Source organism: Lepidothrix coronata, unplaced genomic scaffold (assembly GCF_001604755.1).
Source record: "Lepidothrix coronata isolate B3197 unplaced genomic scaffold, Lepidothrix_coronata-1.0 Scaffold244, whole genome shotgun sequence".
In the NCBI taxonomy this organism is placed as follows: Eukaryota; Metazoa; Chordata; class Aves; order Passeriformes; family Pipridae; genus Lepidothrix; species Lepidothrix coronata.
Window position 1 is genome coordinate 681125 of NW_016690424.1, and position 18099 is coordinate 699223.

At 44.2% G+C, this 18099-nt stretch overlaps 1 protein-coding gene across 10 annotated transcripts in view; it reads left to right on the top strand.

Annotated features, from left to right (window-relative positions):
- Positions 1-18099, top strand: part of IQSEC1 (IQ motif and Sec7 domain 1) — a 337734-nt gene that overhangs the window by 78734 nt on the left and 240901 nt on the right. The window contains exon 1 of one of the 10 annotated variants that reach the window (XM_017834891.1): positions 2582-2613. The exons of the other annotated variants lie outside the window; for them this stretch is intronic. Coding sequence (XP_017690380.1) covers positions 2597-2613 — 17 coding nt within the window. The 5' untranslated portion in view covers positions 2582-2596. Of the gene's footprint in view, positions 1-2581; positions 2614-18099 lie in introns of those variants that run through there. 10 annotated transcript variants of the gene reach the window in all.

Consider the following 18099-nt stretch of genomic DNA (forward strand, 5'->3'; position numbering starts at 1 on the left):
TTGTTCACATGTTTCCAGTAGAAAATGTAATTTGTTTTACAGGCAATTCTGATATTTGGTAGTGTTACCTGACGGTTCCAGATGAGGATGTGTGTATGGGGTGTATCACAGCAAAGTTTGCAGCAATAGTTTGTCTCCAGGTTCCTCTGCCCTCTGCTGTGGCCCCTGTGTGTCCAAAGGACCCAGAGCCGAGGGGGTGAGCAGGGCGTGGGGTGCAGAGGCACTCACAGGATCAGGGAGCAGCTCTGAGGAGAACACCCCTGAAACCTGCCCAGGGACACCTCTGCCCTGCCTTTCCTTCTCCCAGTTCAACTCTTATAGGAGATTAGTAGTGGTACAAATGACTTAAAGATGTAACATCTAATTAACCATTTCCCTGGGTAGCCCTGTGCTGATTTTCTGCCAGTGAGATGAATTCCACTTGAGCTGACTGGAGCTACTCCCCACAACTGCTCCACGACATTCCTGCTGGGATGCTTTTCCTGCAGCTCGTGCTGGGGTCAGCTGGCAGCACAGGGCACCTTGCTGACCTTCTCCCAGCAGCTGTCCTGGGCAAATTTGGAATTTATCTGTCCTCTTTGGTGTTTTTTGGTTCCCTCCTAGTTGTTCCTTCCCAGTTGTTTGTTTTTAAAAGAGAAATGAGGTACAAACTGTGGGAAGCTGTAAGTAATAGTGCATAGGAGGAGAGGGCTTTCATGGCTCCTTATTGCCAAAAACGTGGGGTGTTCTGTGAGTACCTATTTAATTTATGATATAGGCAAAGAAAGAGGGGAGAGCCTGAAAGTTAGTTTAAAAAGAAGGAAAAAGAGGGCAGCTGAAGTACCAGCTATGGAGAAGACACCAGCTAAATTATTTAGCTGAACTAAAAGAAAAGTCTCAGTCTTTAATGGGTGGAGGAGGTGGGAAGTTGTGTGTCTGTTGAGGATCATGCAGAAAGGCTAATTTCTTGTAGAGGTATACATTAGATTAAGTGGAAAAGTAATTGTCTAATTTACTTGAGAGCAGGAAAGAGTTGTAGAATGTCAGCCTCATTCTGTGCTGTGTGGAGTGGGAGGAATGGCTGTTAAACAGACCCTGACAAACTGCAGACAAAGTTGAGCAGGAAGCAAAGTTTTGGGAACTTTCTGCTTTGTTTTACTCCAGGAAACTCAACTTGAACTGTCTGACTCAGCCTCCTCTCTGAGAACCTGCAAAGTACAGGTTTGGGGAATTAAAGGCAGATAGACTTTAAAACTAATTTAATTTAAAACTAACTTGTAAAACTAATTTTCAAGTTTAAGTGTGTTGCTGTGCAATGGAAATGACTCAGTGACTATATGTAAAGATAGCCTTTTCTGGCTGATTTTGATCATTCCATAGTGATTCTTCTACAGTTTTATAACCAGTCCTTAAAATGTGCAATATCATCACTTAGTAATTTTCAAACCCCCCTAAATTTTCTTCCAATAGATTTTTACATAAACCTCAGGCTGGCCCTGTGCAGTAGAGTGGAATATGATGAGTCTCTTGATGCTGGATTAAATTAATTTTATTACTGCTAACAGAAATAAAACATATGGAAACAACTTCTAGTACTTGAGGTGGCTTTGGAGCTGCCAATGGCTTTAAAATGACAAAGCTTTAATCTGAATTTCAGAGTGAAAGGGCAGTGATCCAGTCATCAATCTGTCAGAACTGTTTCTGGGGCATCTTAAATCGTGCTGACACATTTGTGATGTTGAAAATACTTCCCCACCAAAAATGGTATGAAACAGAATCATAGAATCATGGAATGATTTGGGTTGGAAGGGACCTTCAAGACCATCTCATTCCACCCCCTGCCATGGGCAGGGACACCTTCCACCAGCCCAGGTTGCTCCAAGCCCCATCCAACCTGGCCTTGGACACTTCCAGGGATCCAGGGGCAGCCACAGCTTCTCTGGGCAACCTGAGAAACATCTGCTTTTACAGAATGAGTGAAAACAAATGAACAAAACAAAAAGGAAATAATATTGGGAGTACATATTTATATTTCTTCTAAAATCTGTCATCCTGTGCTTCTTGGCATCACATGAAAAGTAGGCTGGAACAGATATGATTTTTGAGGAGTAGGAGATGGTGATGAAACCAAGTCTTAGTGCAGGAAACCACCTCTAAAATCAAGTCCAACCCCACCTCGTGTCCTCTGGAATATCAGTGTGGTGAATAGAGAGTAACGTGGCATTGCCAGCTCGTTCCCTGGCCCAAGTCCCAGGAATCCTGTTCAGGCAGGAGAGCTCCATCCTGCAGTGGTAACTGGGCCAGGAGGATGGAGCGATGGGAGGTCCTGGAGCCACAGGGTGGGTGACTCAGCAGCGAGCAGATTTCCTGAGTTCAGCCCCAAAGTCTGGCCCAGGGGAGTGGAGCTGCAGCCCTGCATTGAACTGTGTGCTTGAACAGCACTGTGGGAACGGGCTGGTGTTCAGAATAATGGAATGTTCAGTTCTAGCTTTAGATGAAGTCATAGAAGTAGTGAAGGGTAGAGATTCAATGCTAGAGATGGTGTTTGCAAGACTCTTGCCAGGTTGGAAGAGGAGGAGGTGACGCTGCTTGGCAGGCTGGGTGAGCTGGGGGTGATATGTCTGAAACACTGAGGTAGGGGTGATATATCTGAAACACTGAGCTGGGGGTGATATGTCTGAAACACTGAGGTAGGGGTGATTTATCTGAAACACTGAGGTAGGGGTTGATATGTCTGAAACACTGAGCTGGGGGTGATTTATCTGACCCTCCACATCCTGCACCCTCTCCCTGCTCTTCCTGGGACACCGAGCTGCTTTCAGCAGAGACTTTAAATTGTTACCCAGCAGAACATGGCCATGGGTGTGCTCGGGTAACAGAGCTCTCAGGCACATGGTGTGACTCTGGGGATGGTCCCATGAGGGTGTCATGGCAGAGTGGAAGGCTGAGACTAAGTTTTAAAAAGCAAAGCCTTGCTGGTGAGTCTTGAGGTGCAGGAAGGACTCCCTTGCTTTCTAAACTCCTTCTCAGGGAAGGCTTTAGGTGCAGCTGAATCCCATCTTAGCCTCGGACTGTGGTAACGGTTTAAATTGAAAGGAATTATAGAGGTCTTGAACCACTTTGTCCCACAGGTTTTAATGATGGCAAAACGAGAGTATTTATATAAAATGAATAATTTATTTTATACAAATGACCAGACAAAAAACCTTAATCAGAACTATTTACTGCACAACATAAACACTAAAATGATATAAACAACTAAAAATCTACTAGTAGAGTATAATATAAAGTAGTATAGTGCACTGTAACAAAGCAATTATTGAAGGAGTTATATTAAAGCTAGCAAAAAGAAATAATTGTTAAGTAGAGATCTGATGTAACTCACCCAGACCAAGGGAGATCTCTGCTCTCAGCCTCGAGGGTGACCCTGGGGGACATCCCCAGCCAAGGGAGGATCTCCACACACTCCCAGGGAGGGTTTTGTCAGAAGAACCCAACTGCACAAGAGGGGACTGGACTTTTATAGTATAAAGGGATTGAGTGCCAGTCACACCTTTGCAGGCCAGCTCTCAGCTTATCTGTCAATCAGACTTCCAAAAGCAGGGTGTGTGTTCAGAGTTTGATGAACCAGGATGGTTTCAGCAGAGTTACCACCGAGACAACCCCCTGGCTCCAGCAGCTGATCCTGCATCAGAGCTTGATTATGAGCTTGATTGGATCTTGGGTCTGCTCAGTGATCCTTGTGGGCCTCCTCCAACTCAGCATGTTCTGTAATTCTGGGAGTATTTGAGCTCTGTTAATATAGTTTTCACAGGTTTTTCACTCTGTGTCCATTTTAGCCCTAAGTGGATGAGCTCACAGCAGCAAAGCCTTTTCCTCAGGGTAATTGCTCCCGTGTAACAGAATTACCTGCCAGTGTCAGCAGTGGCATTTTAAGCACTTGATTTTTGGGAAGGGGAATATAGAAATTGATATTTCCTGGTGTTACTGAGTGCCTTCTTTTTTTGTGCTGCATACCCAATTTGAGATGTTTTAAAACTTTGTGCTTTTTAAAAAAGATTGAGTGTGTACCTCAACAATATGTTTCAAAGGACATATCTGATCTGCCAAGAAGAATATTAATATATTTCAGAGGAACTGTGCCAGTTTTGATAGTCAATCAGTGGATATTTTAGCACTGAGCAGCTACAGTACTGGATGATTTGCGAGTAAGATTTTGGAAGCTTAACAGTGTTAACAGGAGAAGCCTTCTATTATTTTTACACATCATCTGTTGAAAGTAGAAAAACAAAGGAGTAATGCTGTGCTATTCTGAGGCAAGAAGTGAGTTAACTGAGTTCTAGTTCTCAGGCAGTGCAGCCAAAATCATGTTGTTGCCTCAAAGTCTGATGTGTAACTGCGTGATAGTGCTGGTGAGCAGGGGGGAGAAGGTTGTGGGGACCTCCTTAACCTGATGGTCTTCAGGGAAGTCCATGATTTTGTGCTTCATGTAGGTTTTTATTTGTCTGGATTTCTTATCAACACGTTGAAGAATCTTCAGGCATCTCATATTGGTTCATGATTTAAGCTTCAGGTGCTGCAAATTCCAAGTTTCACAGCCACCTATGTTTTGTACAAAAACGTTCTGCATGAACTCAGCTGGTTTTCCCCCCTTAGTGCTGTTTCCTTGGACTCAATTATCGAGGAAGTCCAATAGCATTGTTCTGAAAGGTGAATTAAAGGGGAAAAGGATGACTTTTTTTGCAAGATTTGTAAACACAGGTCTGTTTGCAAGTAAATTAAATTTTTGCATCAGGCAACGTGTTATATTCTTAGTTTGACTTCTGAATTACCGCGATTCCGATTTTTCTACGGAAAAGAAGAATCAAGTCTTGCTAAAACTTGGATACCATCCAGGTGGGGACTAGCATATGCAAGCATTTTGCCTAAAATTATTTCCACTGGAAATAGCTGTAATTTATGTATCTGAGTGCTGATTGTGCTGCACAGAATTCTCTCGGCAGGCCGGCAGTTGTTGAATTTGCAATCTCAGGAAGACAAAGCTTTGTGAGTGGTTCCACATTAATTCAGTGCAGCTCATTTTTATCCCCAGCTCTTGCAGGAGTTGCTCTCGCTCCCAGTCACTGGTTATGTGTAAGATAAGGCTGTTTAATGAGCAACGTGTGTGCACAACTCAATTCAGGGAGCCGAGGGCTCGCAGTGCTGCAGGATTTCTCTTTGGAGTAGATAAAGCAGTTTGAATTTCCTTCATTATTCTGCCATCCTGGCTGGGTTGCTTTTGTTCTTTTCCATTAGAATTCACAGGGAGAGCTGGATAAGTCTCAGGGGTAGAATGAGAGTGTAAAGAAAGGGAAAAGGTAGGATGTCTTACACTTCTGTGTGCTTCAAGGGCTTTGGATGAAGGTGGTTGTGGAGCACCTGTCGAACAGCTCCTGGTTGAGTTGTTCTTTCTGTGCCCTCGCTCTGGCCCAGACAAGCAGGAGCAGAAGGCAGTTGAGTGGAATTGAGGACATTTAGTAGCTGTTTGGTGGGGAAATGACAGTCACCTTAAAGTGAACAGGTGTTTCAGGGAGATGAGATTCCTGCCATGCAGCCGATACCAACTGGAGTCCCTTCCTGGCTTCTCTTTAAACCTGCTTTTGAGGAGGAGGTGGAAGGTGTGTGCCCTCATGGCACAGAGCTCTCCCTGTTGTGTTCTGGGCTGAAAGAGATGGGAACTCCTTCACTTCTGCAGTCCCTGCAGCTGGGTGAGGGTCCCAACCCCAGAGAACAGAACTGAGACAGAGCCAGTCCAACAGAACCACTTGGAACCACGGACTGTCCCGAGCTGGAAGGGGCTCTCAGGAATCATAGGCCAACTCCATTCCTACTGTAGTTGTTGCAGAGTTCCAGAGGAGGACAGGGTATGGTCTGGAGTTGGCTTATCTTTTTAAGATTTAAAACAGTTATTCTGGGTTTTTTTTATTTTTTTTTTTTTTAATGGAGTTGCAATGATACTCACACAGCCTCATGAGGACAGGAATAAAAGGTGTAATAAAATGAAAATAGTCTATACTAGCTATTGGAAATCCATGTGCAAACTGAGTAGGAGAAGTGAGTTCTATTAATGAGTTGCCTCTGTGGTGAAAAAAAAAGTTCTGTTTTCTTCAAGGGAATTCATAGATGAGACTTTCATGGATGGGACTTGAAGCTAAAGTAATTTGTATGTGGCATTCTGCACACTGACAACTTAAAATCAAATAGATGGGGGAACTTCATAGTTTTCCTTTCTGATCTCATTGTTTTCTGCAGGACATCCTGGTTGGACTAATTCCATCCTATAGGAAAATATGCAGTAAAAATAGATGTGTAAAAATCTACTGAGAACTTTCAAGGCCCTCGTTTCCTTTTTGCTATTTTAATCTGTATTCTAGGTAGTTTTATGCCTCTGTGTAATTCAAGAATGATCCTTGGATTAGGAGGTAACCATGGTTCAGGTGTCTGGTTCCTTATCTGAGCTGTTTTAATGATGCTTTTGGAAGTGTCCCAGTAAATGCAGTTGTCAATAAATGGAAGATGAAGCAGGCAAAGTGTGTGCTGGGGAAACTGAGAACAGAATGTGTTCACAGAAACATAAAGACAAAAAGAACCTTTTAGGTTATCACAGTACAGAAGAATAGCCAGAAGTGTGCATTATAAATAATTGGAATATTTGTAATTGTAGCAGCCAAATATTGTATTGCACAACTTCAGATTATACCGATGTTGCTCTAACTTGGTTTAGAAGGGAATCTGTAGATTTTGCCTCTTCTCAGAGGTGAACAAAAGGCAGAATCTTGGTTATTAAAGCCTGGTGAGGGTTGTAAAGGCTTCTTCAGTAAAAGTTACTGGCTGGAAGCTGTAACCTTTGGTGCCTCCCTGCTTTGTCCCATCATTAACTGTCTCCTGTGGAGGTGAAGAGGAGAAAGGAGAGCACTGTAACATCTCTCCATGATGCCCTCCCTGCTCAAATCCCATATTGATTGTGCAGTCTCTAGGTGCTGGATGGATCTGTAAATACCTGTCAGCCAGTCTTGCCTAATTCCTACATCAATTTGGCCTCATTAACTTTTTGTTGATTAAATCAAGCACGTTACTTGGGACACCCCTGTAATTTATTTATAATAATTAACTGTAGCAGGGGAATAAGATTTCCTCCCCTGAATTTTAATGCAAGAAGCAGTATCTGTATACAAAAATAGAGATTGGAGCTAAAATTAATGGAGCTGCACTGCATATTATGAACATTTACCATACAACAGGTAGAAAAAATATTTAGAAGATAAATATGAGCTGACTCACTCCTGGTTTTAGTCAAGTTTAATTCTCACCTGTCTTGTATCTGGTGCAATAGTGGAAAATCATTTACTCAAGAGCCATGTTTTGAAGTGTTCCAAGAGCACAGTTAGCAAATGTTCTCTGAATATCTTTGGTTTTCCAGTTTCTTCACTTGTTTTTGTTTATTATACAGTCTAACTGAATTTGATCTAAATCTACTGATTTGTAGAGATTGGAGCATAACACTCATTAAAATGAACCTTGAGCTCAAATCAATCAAGCCTTTCCTTTCTGGACTCTGCAGACCCATCATATGCATGAATTAAGATGACTTACCATTACTCTGTGTTGGGTAAAAAATATCCCTTTGTGCTCAAGCAAATATCAAAAATGCAGAAAGAATTCATTTCAGCCGTCGGCCTTCTCATAACCCCCCTGCTTTGAGGCATAAATTGAGGGAAGTTTCCACTCTGCAATGAAGATGAGGATTGCAGCTCCCACATTGTCATTTATTATGTGCTCAGAGTACACTGAGATAAGCCTGGCTTGCCTGGGATGGGTTTTTTTTGCCCTTATCTATTTCTGCTGCCTTTGGTTCTGAAAGGAGCTGCTTTGAAAAGCTGCTGGAGAGTCACCTCCTGACCAACACGTGCTGCTGCGAAGATGACAACAGACTTTCAGAGGCACAGCTACAGAGGACTACACAGCACCAAGATAACATTAGGAGGGGGTTTGAGCCTTGCTTTGATTGTACATTTTATCTCCTGTAAATGAGTACTTGGCTCTCAAGAACCGGGTCTGCTGTGACTGTCGTCACGGGGCACTGAAGTGAGCTGTGCTTCCCCGGGTCAGTGTGAGAGAACTGGCTGCTCTGCACACAGCAGCTGTCCTCTGCATCCTTGGGGAATGCTTTCCACAGCATCCTGCCCAATTTGGGGGTCACAACCATGTGACTGCCTTGCCTACAGACCTTGGAGAAACACAGGGGAGTATCTGGACAGGGGTGTCACCGCTGAGGGAAATGCAGTGCATTGCTTTGGGTGCTGAAGAGGAACTGAGCAAAGAGCACTTCAAACTGATGGCACGAGTAGAGCTGCCTTTATAGCCTAAACCAACCCACGCCTGCTTTGTGACATTCATCTGTGTTTGAAGTCAATGCAAAAGTCGCTTTTCCAAATCCGGATTCTTAAGAAATCGTTGTTCTCTGTCCTGGCAGTTTTTCTGGACCCTCAGGAAGGAGCAGTATTGTTCTCCAGGGCTCAGTGTAGGGATCTGTTCACATGGAAGGAAATTATTGCAACCAAAAGCAGAGCTGCTGAATGAACCAACAGTTGGGAGCCGCTTGGTCTTTGGATGTGGCTGCTCAGTTATTTTAATGAGAAGAAAATCTGAGGAAGCTGAACAAACCAAGGATGCTTGTGGTTGATTGATGGAGGTTGTGAATATCTCTGAGTCATCCATGAACCAGTTGCCAGCTTTTCTATTACTCTTGCATTCTGTTTGGAAAAACAAGGAATACTCTGCATAAGTTTTCTTTGAGTCAGACTCTCAAATTTCAAGGCTAAGGGACCGAATGTTTCAGTAATTTCTGGCTTCACTACCTGTCTAAATTGCTTCCTGATAGTAATAACTGAGAGAGAGCAGGTTTAGATTAGATATTGGGAAGAAATTCTTCCCTGTGAGGGTGGGGAGGCCCTGGCACAGGTTGCCCAGAGAAGCTGTGGCTGCCCCTGGATCCCTGGAGGTGTCCAAGGCCAGGTTGGATGGGGCTTGGAGCAACCTGGGCTAGTGGAAGGTGTCCCTGCCCATGGCAGGGGGTGGAATGAGATGGGCTTGAAGGTCCTTTCCAACCCAAACCATTCTAGGATTCTTGTCCTGTGGAGCTGGAGGAATTTTTCTTGGATGTGCTCATGAACTAATTAGACTGAGTGGGTCTGGAGGGGTTATGCTGCTGCTGTAATTCCAGACCCAGAACTTTTTCCGGATTAGATTGTAGAAGAAAAAAAGCAGAGGGATCATTTCAGGAGCGACAGAGGTGGTGTCCTGCTTCCTGATCTGCCACTGAGTTACTACTAAAGCCTCTGGCATCTCCCACTGCCCAGACTGTGTCTGGAAGATTTTCTCCCTGCAGTGTGTGTCCCTGCAGTGCTCCCTGTCCCCGTGCCCTGTGGGGATGCCAGAGGAGTCTGCAGGGAGGGAGCTGCTCTTCCCTCAGTGCCTGGTGTGACATGAGTGCCCTGGGTGGGTCTCAGCCCCATCCTGCTCACAGTTGCTCTGTCTCTGCTTTGCCCTTGCTGTAGAACACCCCTATTTTCTGTCCCTCCACTCTCTAAAGACTGAGCATGTGGGAGATGGTTCTTTCCAGCCTCCGGCAGCTGAGTCATCTCTCAGTGCTTCAGGGTGCTGGATGTGTCTGCCTGCCTAGGATCTCATCCCTGCAGTGCCCAGCCAGCACTAATGGACGTGTGTGCCATGGAAATCTGTTCCTCTCTCCCGCAGCCCTGGGGAGAAAGAACCAGGACACATTTTCAGGAGTGTGTAAGAGGAGAGCAGAGCTGTTTGACAGCACAAACCAGGCTGAGCCTGCTCAGGATCTCCACCTGCCTCATTAGTTTAAGAGATTTGCATGATCATGGCTCCTGTGCTCGTTCTCTCCTACGAAACACTTGATAATAACTATAAATTTTCCTAAAAAATCATAAATAAATCACAATAACCTTAATTTTTCCACTGTAGAATATATGGTTTCTACTCTTTGAAGGCAAAACCCTTCTCTAGTCTTGTGGAACTACATTCCAATACTGTAGGTGTTCTGAGACAACAAAATTTACTATGTCAATCTGAGTGTTAAACAGTCAGGTTTTTAACTAAAGAAAATATCATTTGAATTTGTGTATGTTTGTATATATGAGTGCAGACTGAAACTAGTCTGTGAGAAGCAGTCCTGTTCTATGGCCATAATAAGTATGTGTAATGACTTAAGTTTTTAAAGTACTCCAAGAAGTTTTTGAGAATTCTTAAGGCATTTAAATACATATTACTCCATGTCTCTTAACCACACTGAAAAGAATATTCTTTTAATTTCCTGTCTCACCTCCAGAGCAGATGCTGACATATATATGTGTTTATGTTGGAGGAACTGTGTAGGCAAAAGGAGTGGGGACTACACATATTTTTCTTTCTTTTTTATTTGAATTAATCTTGTAGTAAAAGCTGATTACATTACTTTACACCATTGAAAGTAGAATGTGAAATGAAACCCCAAACCCCACATCCCATTAATGTTGGGTGGGAGCAGCTTCCTCAATTACAAAAAGAAATAGGGAAGTGCTTCCACACCCACCCACAAATACAAGTGGTAGGTGGCCTTTTAATCCTCTCCAACACTGTCCATCTTTCACCATTTGTGCCTGAGCTCAGTCATTCCCCTTCTGAGGCTTTTATGAAGCTCTTTAATGGGGTTCAGTAATGAGCTTTTTAATTATCATTTGGAGGCCAAAGAGCCTGCTGCTGCTTCTTAGCCAAAATAGGGCAATACTAGAGGTTTAGGATCAGAAGAGAATCATAAAAGCCAGTGGCAAAATTGATATCTACTCCCTGAAAGTATATAAGGAGCTATTAGGCAATGGATAATTAACAATAGGAGGAGGATGGAGAGGTACAGTAAGACTTGAATGCAAATTAATTACTGGTTCTTTATCCAGAAAGGACACTATGATTCCTGCAGCTTGTCTGTTCTCAGTGCCAGTTACAAGTGAGCAGGGTTAGTGAAAAACAGGATGCAAGGACAAAATAAGTGCCCTTAACCAGACCTTCAAAAGAAGAGTTCAAATTTCTCTGTCCTACCACCTAAACCCTGTGCTCTTGTTTTGTCCTGCTTTCTCCTGACACCACAGACGGGCAGGGAATTTCCTCTTAAATTTAAGAACTAAGCCAAATGGGCAGTCAGCACTCATTGTTCCTTCTATAAATTCTCCAAGTGATGTGGGATCTCTGGCTGGAGCATCTTTCTTTTTTCCCAGAGCATTGAAGTAGCAAATGATGGAGGACACAGCCAAGCATCTGTCCAAGCCTCGTGGATTCCATGCAGCTGGAAATGGTCTTTGTTAGAAAGCAGCAGCTTGTCATTTATGTTCATTTTCTGCGAGAGAACTTGAGATCTTAGCTTAAAAAATGGAATTGCAGCTATTCCCCTTCAGCTGCTGTGCAGCAGATGGAGCACACCCAGCACTTCCCCACATTAAAACTTCATGTGCACTTAAGTGACTCTTAAATGAACTGGTGAGGAAAATCCAGATGACAAGTGGTGTGTTGAAAGATGGTGTGATGTGGATTTGCTTTTTGGAACACCGGGAAATAAAAGCAGGAGGGTTTGAATGGTTAAGCTTTTTAACAGGGGAAAGATATATTTCGGTTTCCAGGTTTAGAGTATTTCTTTAAGGTGGTGTTGCACCACTTTATTCATTAATTTCTATTAAAAACTTTTCTGCTGGACTTTGTTCACTTTGTCTTGCACTTGTAAATGTGCTTGTTGTGAGTCAGAGGGAAAAGAACTGAGAGTAACCACAAGCCAAACACTCAGAAATGCTCTATTGAAGAGAACCAACTTATAGGAAGATACAGCTGAAGACTCAACCCTTTAAACATCATCTTTCCTTGAGAGAAAATATTAATTCTAAAAGCTGTAGAAATAGAAGGGGGGGAAACAACAAATTAATATCTTGTGTCTTTATTGTTGCAAAAAGCTTAGGGGAGAACTTGAGGGACCAGTAATGGAGTTGGAATTATCTGCTTGGTGTTATAGGCTGTTTCACATTGGTGGGTCTGGATTAAAATTGGGTTGTACCACCTTGAGGTGAGACAGCTGGAAAGGTTAAAAAGCAGTAATATAACCAGTGACAACCTCCAAAACTGGGGATACCAGTTCTTGGGTCTCCTTTGGTTTTGGAGGTGAGAGCACCACGTCAGGGGAGGACTCTGTCCCCCTGGGGATGTTTGTGTGGCTGTGGGAGGGCACAGGGGTGCGAGGGCACAGGGGTGCGAGGGCACAGGGGTGTGAGGGCACAGGGGTGCGAGGGCACGGGGGGCTCTGAGCTGTTGGTTGGGGGTTGGTTTGGGGGTGTTTTTTAGTTAGAAAATAATCTTTAGTGCTGTAGTTGGGATAATCTCTTGCTGTCAAAGCCAAAGTATCTCGAAGATGATTATTGCTCTTTGCCATCAGGGAGGACCTGGCTGTGTGAGGGGAGCTTGGAGGGGATTTTTAGGATGCTGCTCTTGAAGCAGTAGGTGTTTGCAGCCCTCCCTCCCTCACCCTCCCGAGTGTAATTGCTTCAAAGCCCCAGAATTGCCTATAGTCTAAAAACAGTTTTCCATGTCCTCTGGGCTTGGGTGGGTGTGAGGGTGTGGGGCTGCACATCCAGGACTAGGAAAAGGTGGCAGAGCAGTGGGAAGGGCAGGGATACAAGCTGTTCCACACCTCCACTAGAACAGCAACAGGTCAAGAATTCCCATATTCTGTGTAATTTATTTTTTCTCTGTCCCTGAACTCAGAGGTGAATCCAAAAATCTCTAAATAAATCACTTGAAGATTTCTTCTCCCATGGAATACTGGTACTATCCTGTTGTAGGGTCCTGTCATGGAAAATATCTGTGATTCTGATATTTGATTGATCAATAATTTAACCAACTGATTAAATGAAGGTCATAGTAAGCAGAAAAGCTGACTGGACAACATAAAAAATGCTTTGAATTAGGAAAAAAAGGTGAAAACTGATTTTTTTTTTGGTGGGTGGGGGGAAGATTCATGCTAAATGAATATAATTTTAAAACTGTGTATCCAGGAAAGGTATTTTACTGGACTAATATTTGGAAAGAAGATAGCACAGGATATCAACATTCTATTGCCTTGATACCTATAATAATGAAAGATGCCTGCACTTATAAGAATAAGTAGAGCATGAAATAGTACAGGGTGTCCATGGTGGAAGATGGAAAAGTGTTTAGAAAAAATCAAATTTACAGGAATGTATAAACTTGGCACTGATAGCTCTGGGCCAGCCAGATGAACATCAAGTAACTTCCACATCAACTCCATCACACTGAGTACCACAGAATAAGTTTAGGGCAAGGAGGATGGCTTGAAGCTGAAAGAGGAGAGATTTACATGAGATATTAGGAGGAAATTCCTCCCTGTGAGGGTGGGGAGGCCCTGGCACAGGTTGCCCAGAGAAGCTGTGGCTGCCCCTGGATCCCTGGAAGTGTCCAAGGCCAGGTTGGAGCAACCTGGGCTAGTGGGAGGTGTCCCTGCCCATGGCAGGGGGAGGAATGAGATGATCTTGAAGGTCCCTTCCAAGCCAAACCAGTCTGTGGTTCAGAAGTTTTGTGAGCTAGTTTAAACTAAGTTTGCTAAGTGTTAACTAGGAATTTTTTACTGGGATTGCTGAAAACACAAAGACCTTGTGGAGCAGCTCTGGGGTCAGCTCAGGACAGAAGATGTTGGAGGTAACCAAGGGAAGGGAGAGGGAAAGCAGGACCTAACCTTCAGCTGTTTGGGGAGAGCTGTGGCCTCACGAGGCACCAGCTGAGCCACAGTCCCTTGGCTGAGCCTCTCCCACACAAGCTGCCTGGAAGCCAGTTAATTGCAACCAGTAATTAAAAAGAAGTGTCAGCGACTTCAAACAGCTTCCTAAGTGCCATTTTCTGTACAAAACAACGACAGACACCTTGAGATAAGAGAAGGCTTAGTGCATTTTAATATCTTCCTAATGAATAAATCATCTCCTGTGTAAGGTCAGTGAAAGCAGATGTGATGTGAAAGCTGCAGTGTGGTCGCTCGTTAGGAATTCCTTCCCAAAGTGTGTCCCTGCACAGGCCTGACCAAAGAGTCCAGGAGGAACTGTGGTGTGAATTGATGATGTTTACTGCATCCAGCAAGGCTGCTCCCTAATAAAAGCAGTCTGTTGCCAAATATTTACTAAGCTGCACTTAAATCACGTTCACATCTCACCTTTCCTCTCGTTACGTGACTGATGCTCTGCAGTGTGAATACTGAATAATAAATAAATACTGAAAAAGAGCTCACAATTAAGAGTTTCTTCTATTAGTGAGACTTGTCATTGAAATAAGGGCAAGTATTCCAACCACAGAGCAAAATTCTGCTTTTGTAGACACTTTTGTCTGTTATGCTGACACTAAGTGGGTATTTTGATATGTCAAGTGACAAGATAAACACAGCACAGTTTGCTATTGCTGCTTTTTATAGGTTCATAATGGTTGTTCTTCACTCTTAAAAAGGCCCTGAGCAGCAAAAATTCATTCATTGCCACTTCTTCATGTGGCTTAAACTGGTGTAGAACAGCTTCAGGAACTGCCTAAAAAATAAGCCAGAATTTATTTCTTTGAAGTACCTTATTCTTTGTGTTCTTCCTTTTCCTTGTTTCTCATTAGATGTAGACATAAGTAAAAATTAAGCATCTTCCGAGTGTCTGTGAAGGCTCAGATGGCCCTTCTGCTCTGGGTGTCTGCAAACAAGAGGGATATGGCATTAAAAATGAAGGGAATTGAAGATATTTTCTTAGGGACCTACAAAAACAAACCCTTGGATCATCATATAAATACCCGGGATTCTACAGGGTTAGCTGGGTTAAATATACTTAACATGTGCACATTAAGTATGTTATTATATAATAAATGTCTATTTGTTAGAGAATTGTAACATCATTTTATAAAATACCTCTTCCAGCCCCCCTTGCAGGACGCTCACGGTCCCTTTTGGGTCTGAGCCTGTTGCTGTGATTAGTTGTGGATGTGATGTGGGTGGACAGGCTGAAAATCTGCTGTGACTGGTTCTCTCTGTGTCTGAAATGGTCTCTGATTTTCCTGATGGTTTGTTATTAAAAGTACCCAAAAATACCCCTGCAGCTGCAGTGGGGCAGGAGCCCAGCTTGTTCCTGGGACAGAGCTTTGTTACCAGGTTTAGTCACACCTCACTATTTAGGACTCAGTGTTAGAACCGTCCTGGCTGCTGCCTGTGAATTGTCCCCGGGTGTGTGGCAGTGACTGTGGTTACCTGGGGTGGTTTCTTGGGAAGCAGCAGTGCTTTGGAGGTACAGCAGGATGATTTATCAGGACTGTTGTGCTGGGGTTTTTGTTTATTCTGAGAAATGAGCTGGAGTACAATGTAAGAACTTGTTCTTCTCTGACTGGGCTTAAGTTAACGTGTTAATATTGCTTTGAGGATTTCAGAAACCTGTCTCAGAGGTAAGAGCTGATGGAAGAGAGCAGATCTTTCCTTTCAGTGCCTAATTCCCTTCTGGTCTTATTGCTGGACCTGGTCCAGCAATGGACTTGTCCATCTCTTTCCCATTCCTTCAGTGTCACCTTTGCTGAGGGAGCAATTTATCTGGTGTGCCTTCGATGCCTGGTCACTGACTGGCATCCAAAGTGCTGTCACAATACATATAATGGCAACTCTTTAGACTCCTAATTATATTAAAATACCTCCAAAGATTAATGCAGTCCCTTTCAGCTTGCCAGTTCACATTTTCCAAATGCTGCTTGAAAAGAGGCTCATCCCAGGTTATCAAGTGCCTGTATTGATCTACTGAGAGGTAGTCGTGGCTTTAAGCGTTTATCCTGCTGCTGAATCAATGTCCTAATTAATGATGGGGTTCCTGGGGTGTCCTGTGCAGGGCCAGGAGTTGGACTTGATGATATTTGTGGGCCCTTTCCAGGTTATTCTCTGATTCTATATTCTATAGACTTCTATATTCTGTAATTCCTATGTTGGTTGCCTCCTTTTGCTGGGGATGAGCCTTCCAAGGTGTGAGAAACCATGGCAAAGGAGAAGGTCAGAAAGGTTTCTGGGCAGGGAATTTCACGTTATTCTTTCCCTGGGGGATATGTTGTTTGAACAAAGAGGTTTTTTCCCCGTTAAAGTTTGTGGGATTTCTGCAGCGTAAATGAATGAAATATGATTGCTCTCAGCTTTTTCTTATCTGTTGGCATATTTATGGCTGCTGGCTTGTGTTGCAGCTTGCCATGCAAAGGAAAAAATAGAAACAAGTTCCTAATAAATAGAACTGAAAATATTTTTAGAAGCTTCCTGCTTGATCAAATAACACACCCCGTGTTCTGTCAGCACTTTCTGATGAATAATGGAACAACCTTGGTTCCCTGTGCCGTGGAAAGGGGGTTATCCAAACACTGGGTCTGTCCCCATTTCTCCTGCTTTTTGTGGCAATTGCTGATTAATAACAACACATTTGGAAGCTGGGAATTATGAGATATTGGAGATTTAGAATGAATATTAACCAGTTATATCAGAAACCATAAAATAAACATTGCTTGCTGGGGAACTATTTTCTGAATCACAGAATCCCAAAATGGTTTGGGTTGGAAGGGACCTTAAAGTTCATCTCATTCCAACCCCTCTGCCATGGGCAGGGACACCTCCCACTAGCCCAGGTTCCTCGGGGCACAGAGATGCATTTGAGATCTTTGTAAAGGATTTTTAATGAAGAAGTTTTTAATGACTGAGGAATCCATGCTGGGGAAGGGCCTTTGCAGACCTCGTTGGGGTTGGTTTGGGAGAACCTGCCTGAATGTGTGTGCTGCCAGGACCTGGGGGGTCTTGGTCCTGGAAGCAGCTCCCAGAGTTGAGGTGTCCCAGAGTAAATTTCCTTTTGTCTGGAAATGGAGGGAACACGAGGAGGGGGACACAGGGAGGGGGCACTGGGAGCACTGGTGGGCAGCTGTGCCCCAGTCAGGGGACACAGGGGACATGGGGAGGGGGCCTTGGGGCACATGAGGAGGGAGGTTGTGGCTCTGGGGACGCTCAGAGACACATGGGGGTGACCCTGAGGGGACAAGCAGACACAGGGGTGGCCATGGGGACCAGTGGGGACACCAGGAGGTGGCCGTGAGGTGCACGAGGCTGTGGGTGGTGGCACTGGGAGGACATGGGGACGTGGGGCAGTGGCCCTGGGGATGGGTGTGGACACAGGGATGTGGCCCTGGGGGCACACTGGGCCATGGGAGGTGGCTCTGCACTGCTGTGGAGATGGCTCAGGGGACACGTGGGGACATGGGGGGTGTGGGGACCTGCTTATGCTGCTCATTAAATCCCAGCTTATTAAATCCCAGCTCTCCAGTGTCAGTGGGTAATAATGGTTTTAGTTACCAAGGACTTGCCTGTGGATAATTAGTTCTCATCTCAGAATCCCAAAGCTCTTGGTGTGCAGTGGGGGCTGGTTGGTGTCCTGTCAGACCCGGCTTTGGGAGGGAAATGGGTTTATTCCTGCCTTGGTAAAGCACCTGCAGCAGTGGAACAGCTCTGCAAGCTCCTGCCTGTGAAAACACTGCTCTGCTGCTTCCAAAAGTGCAGGGTAAAACCACCAGAAGGATTTCCTGCTTTGAGGTGCTGGATGAGTGGGGGAAGGCACCGAGAGCGATGCTGACATGTGTTCGATGGCTTTGGAGTGGGGTTTTGTACAAGTGCTCCCCAGGCCTCACCCACTGCTCCGTCCCATGTGCTGCAAAGTGGGATGAACAGCCAGGAGAGGTGGGAAATGTTCCTGGGGCGATGTCCTGAGTCAGAGGCTCGGATAGTTTTGGTGCTTTAGGCAGCTGAATGTTCTAAATTACTTACAGAACTGCATGTATAATGTGAGGGGTTTATTTCAGCTCGTAAAAGTTTCCTAATCTGTCTCAGGTTATTTTTTTCTTTAAGAATTTTTTTTTTGGGCACCGTTTATTTTGTTTTTCTTTCCAAGAAATCACATTCATGACACTGAAGCTGAGCATTGTGCATGAAATGTAGAAATA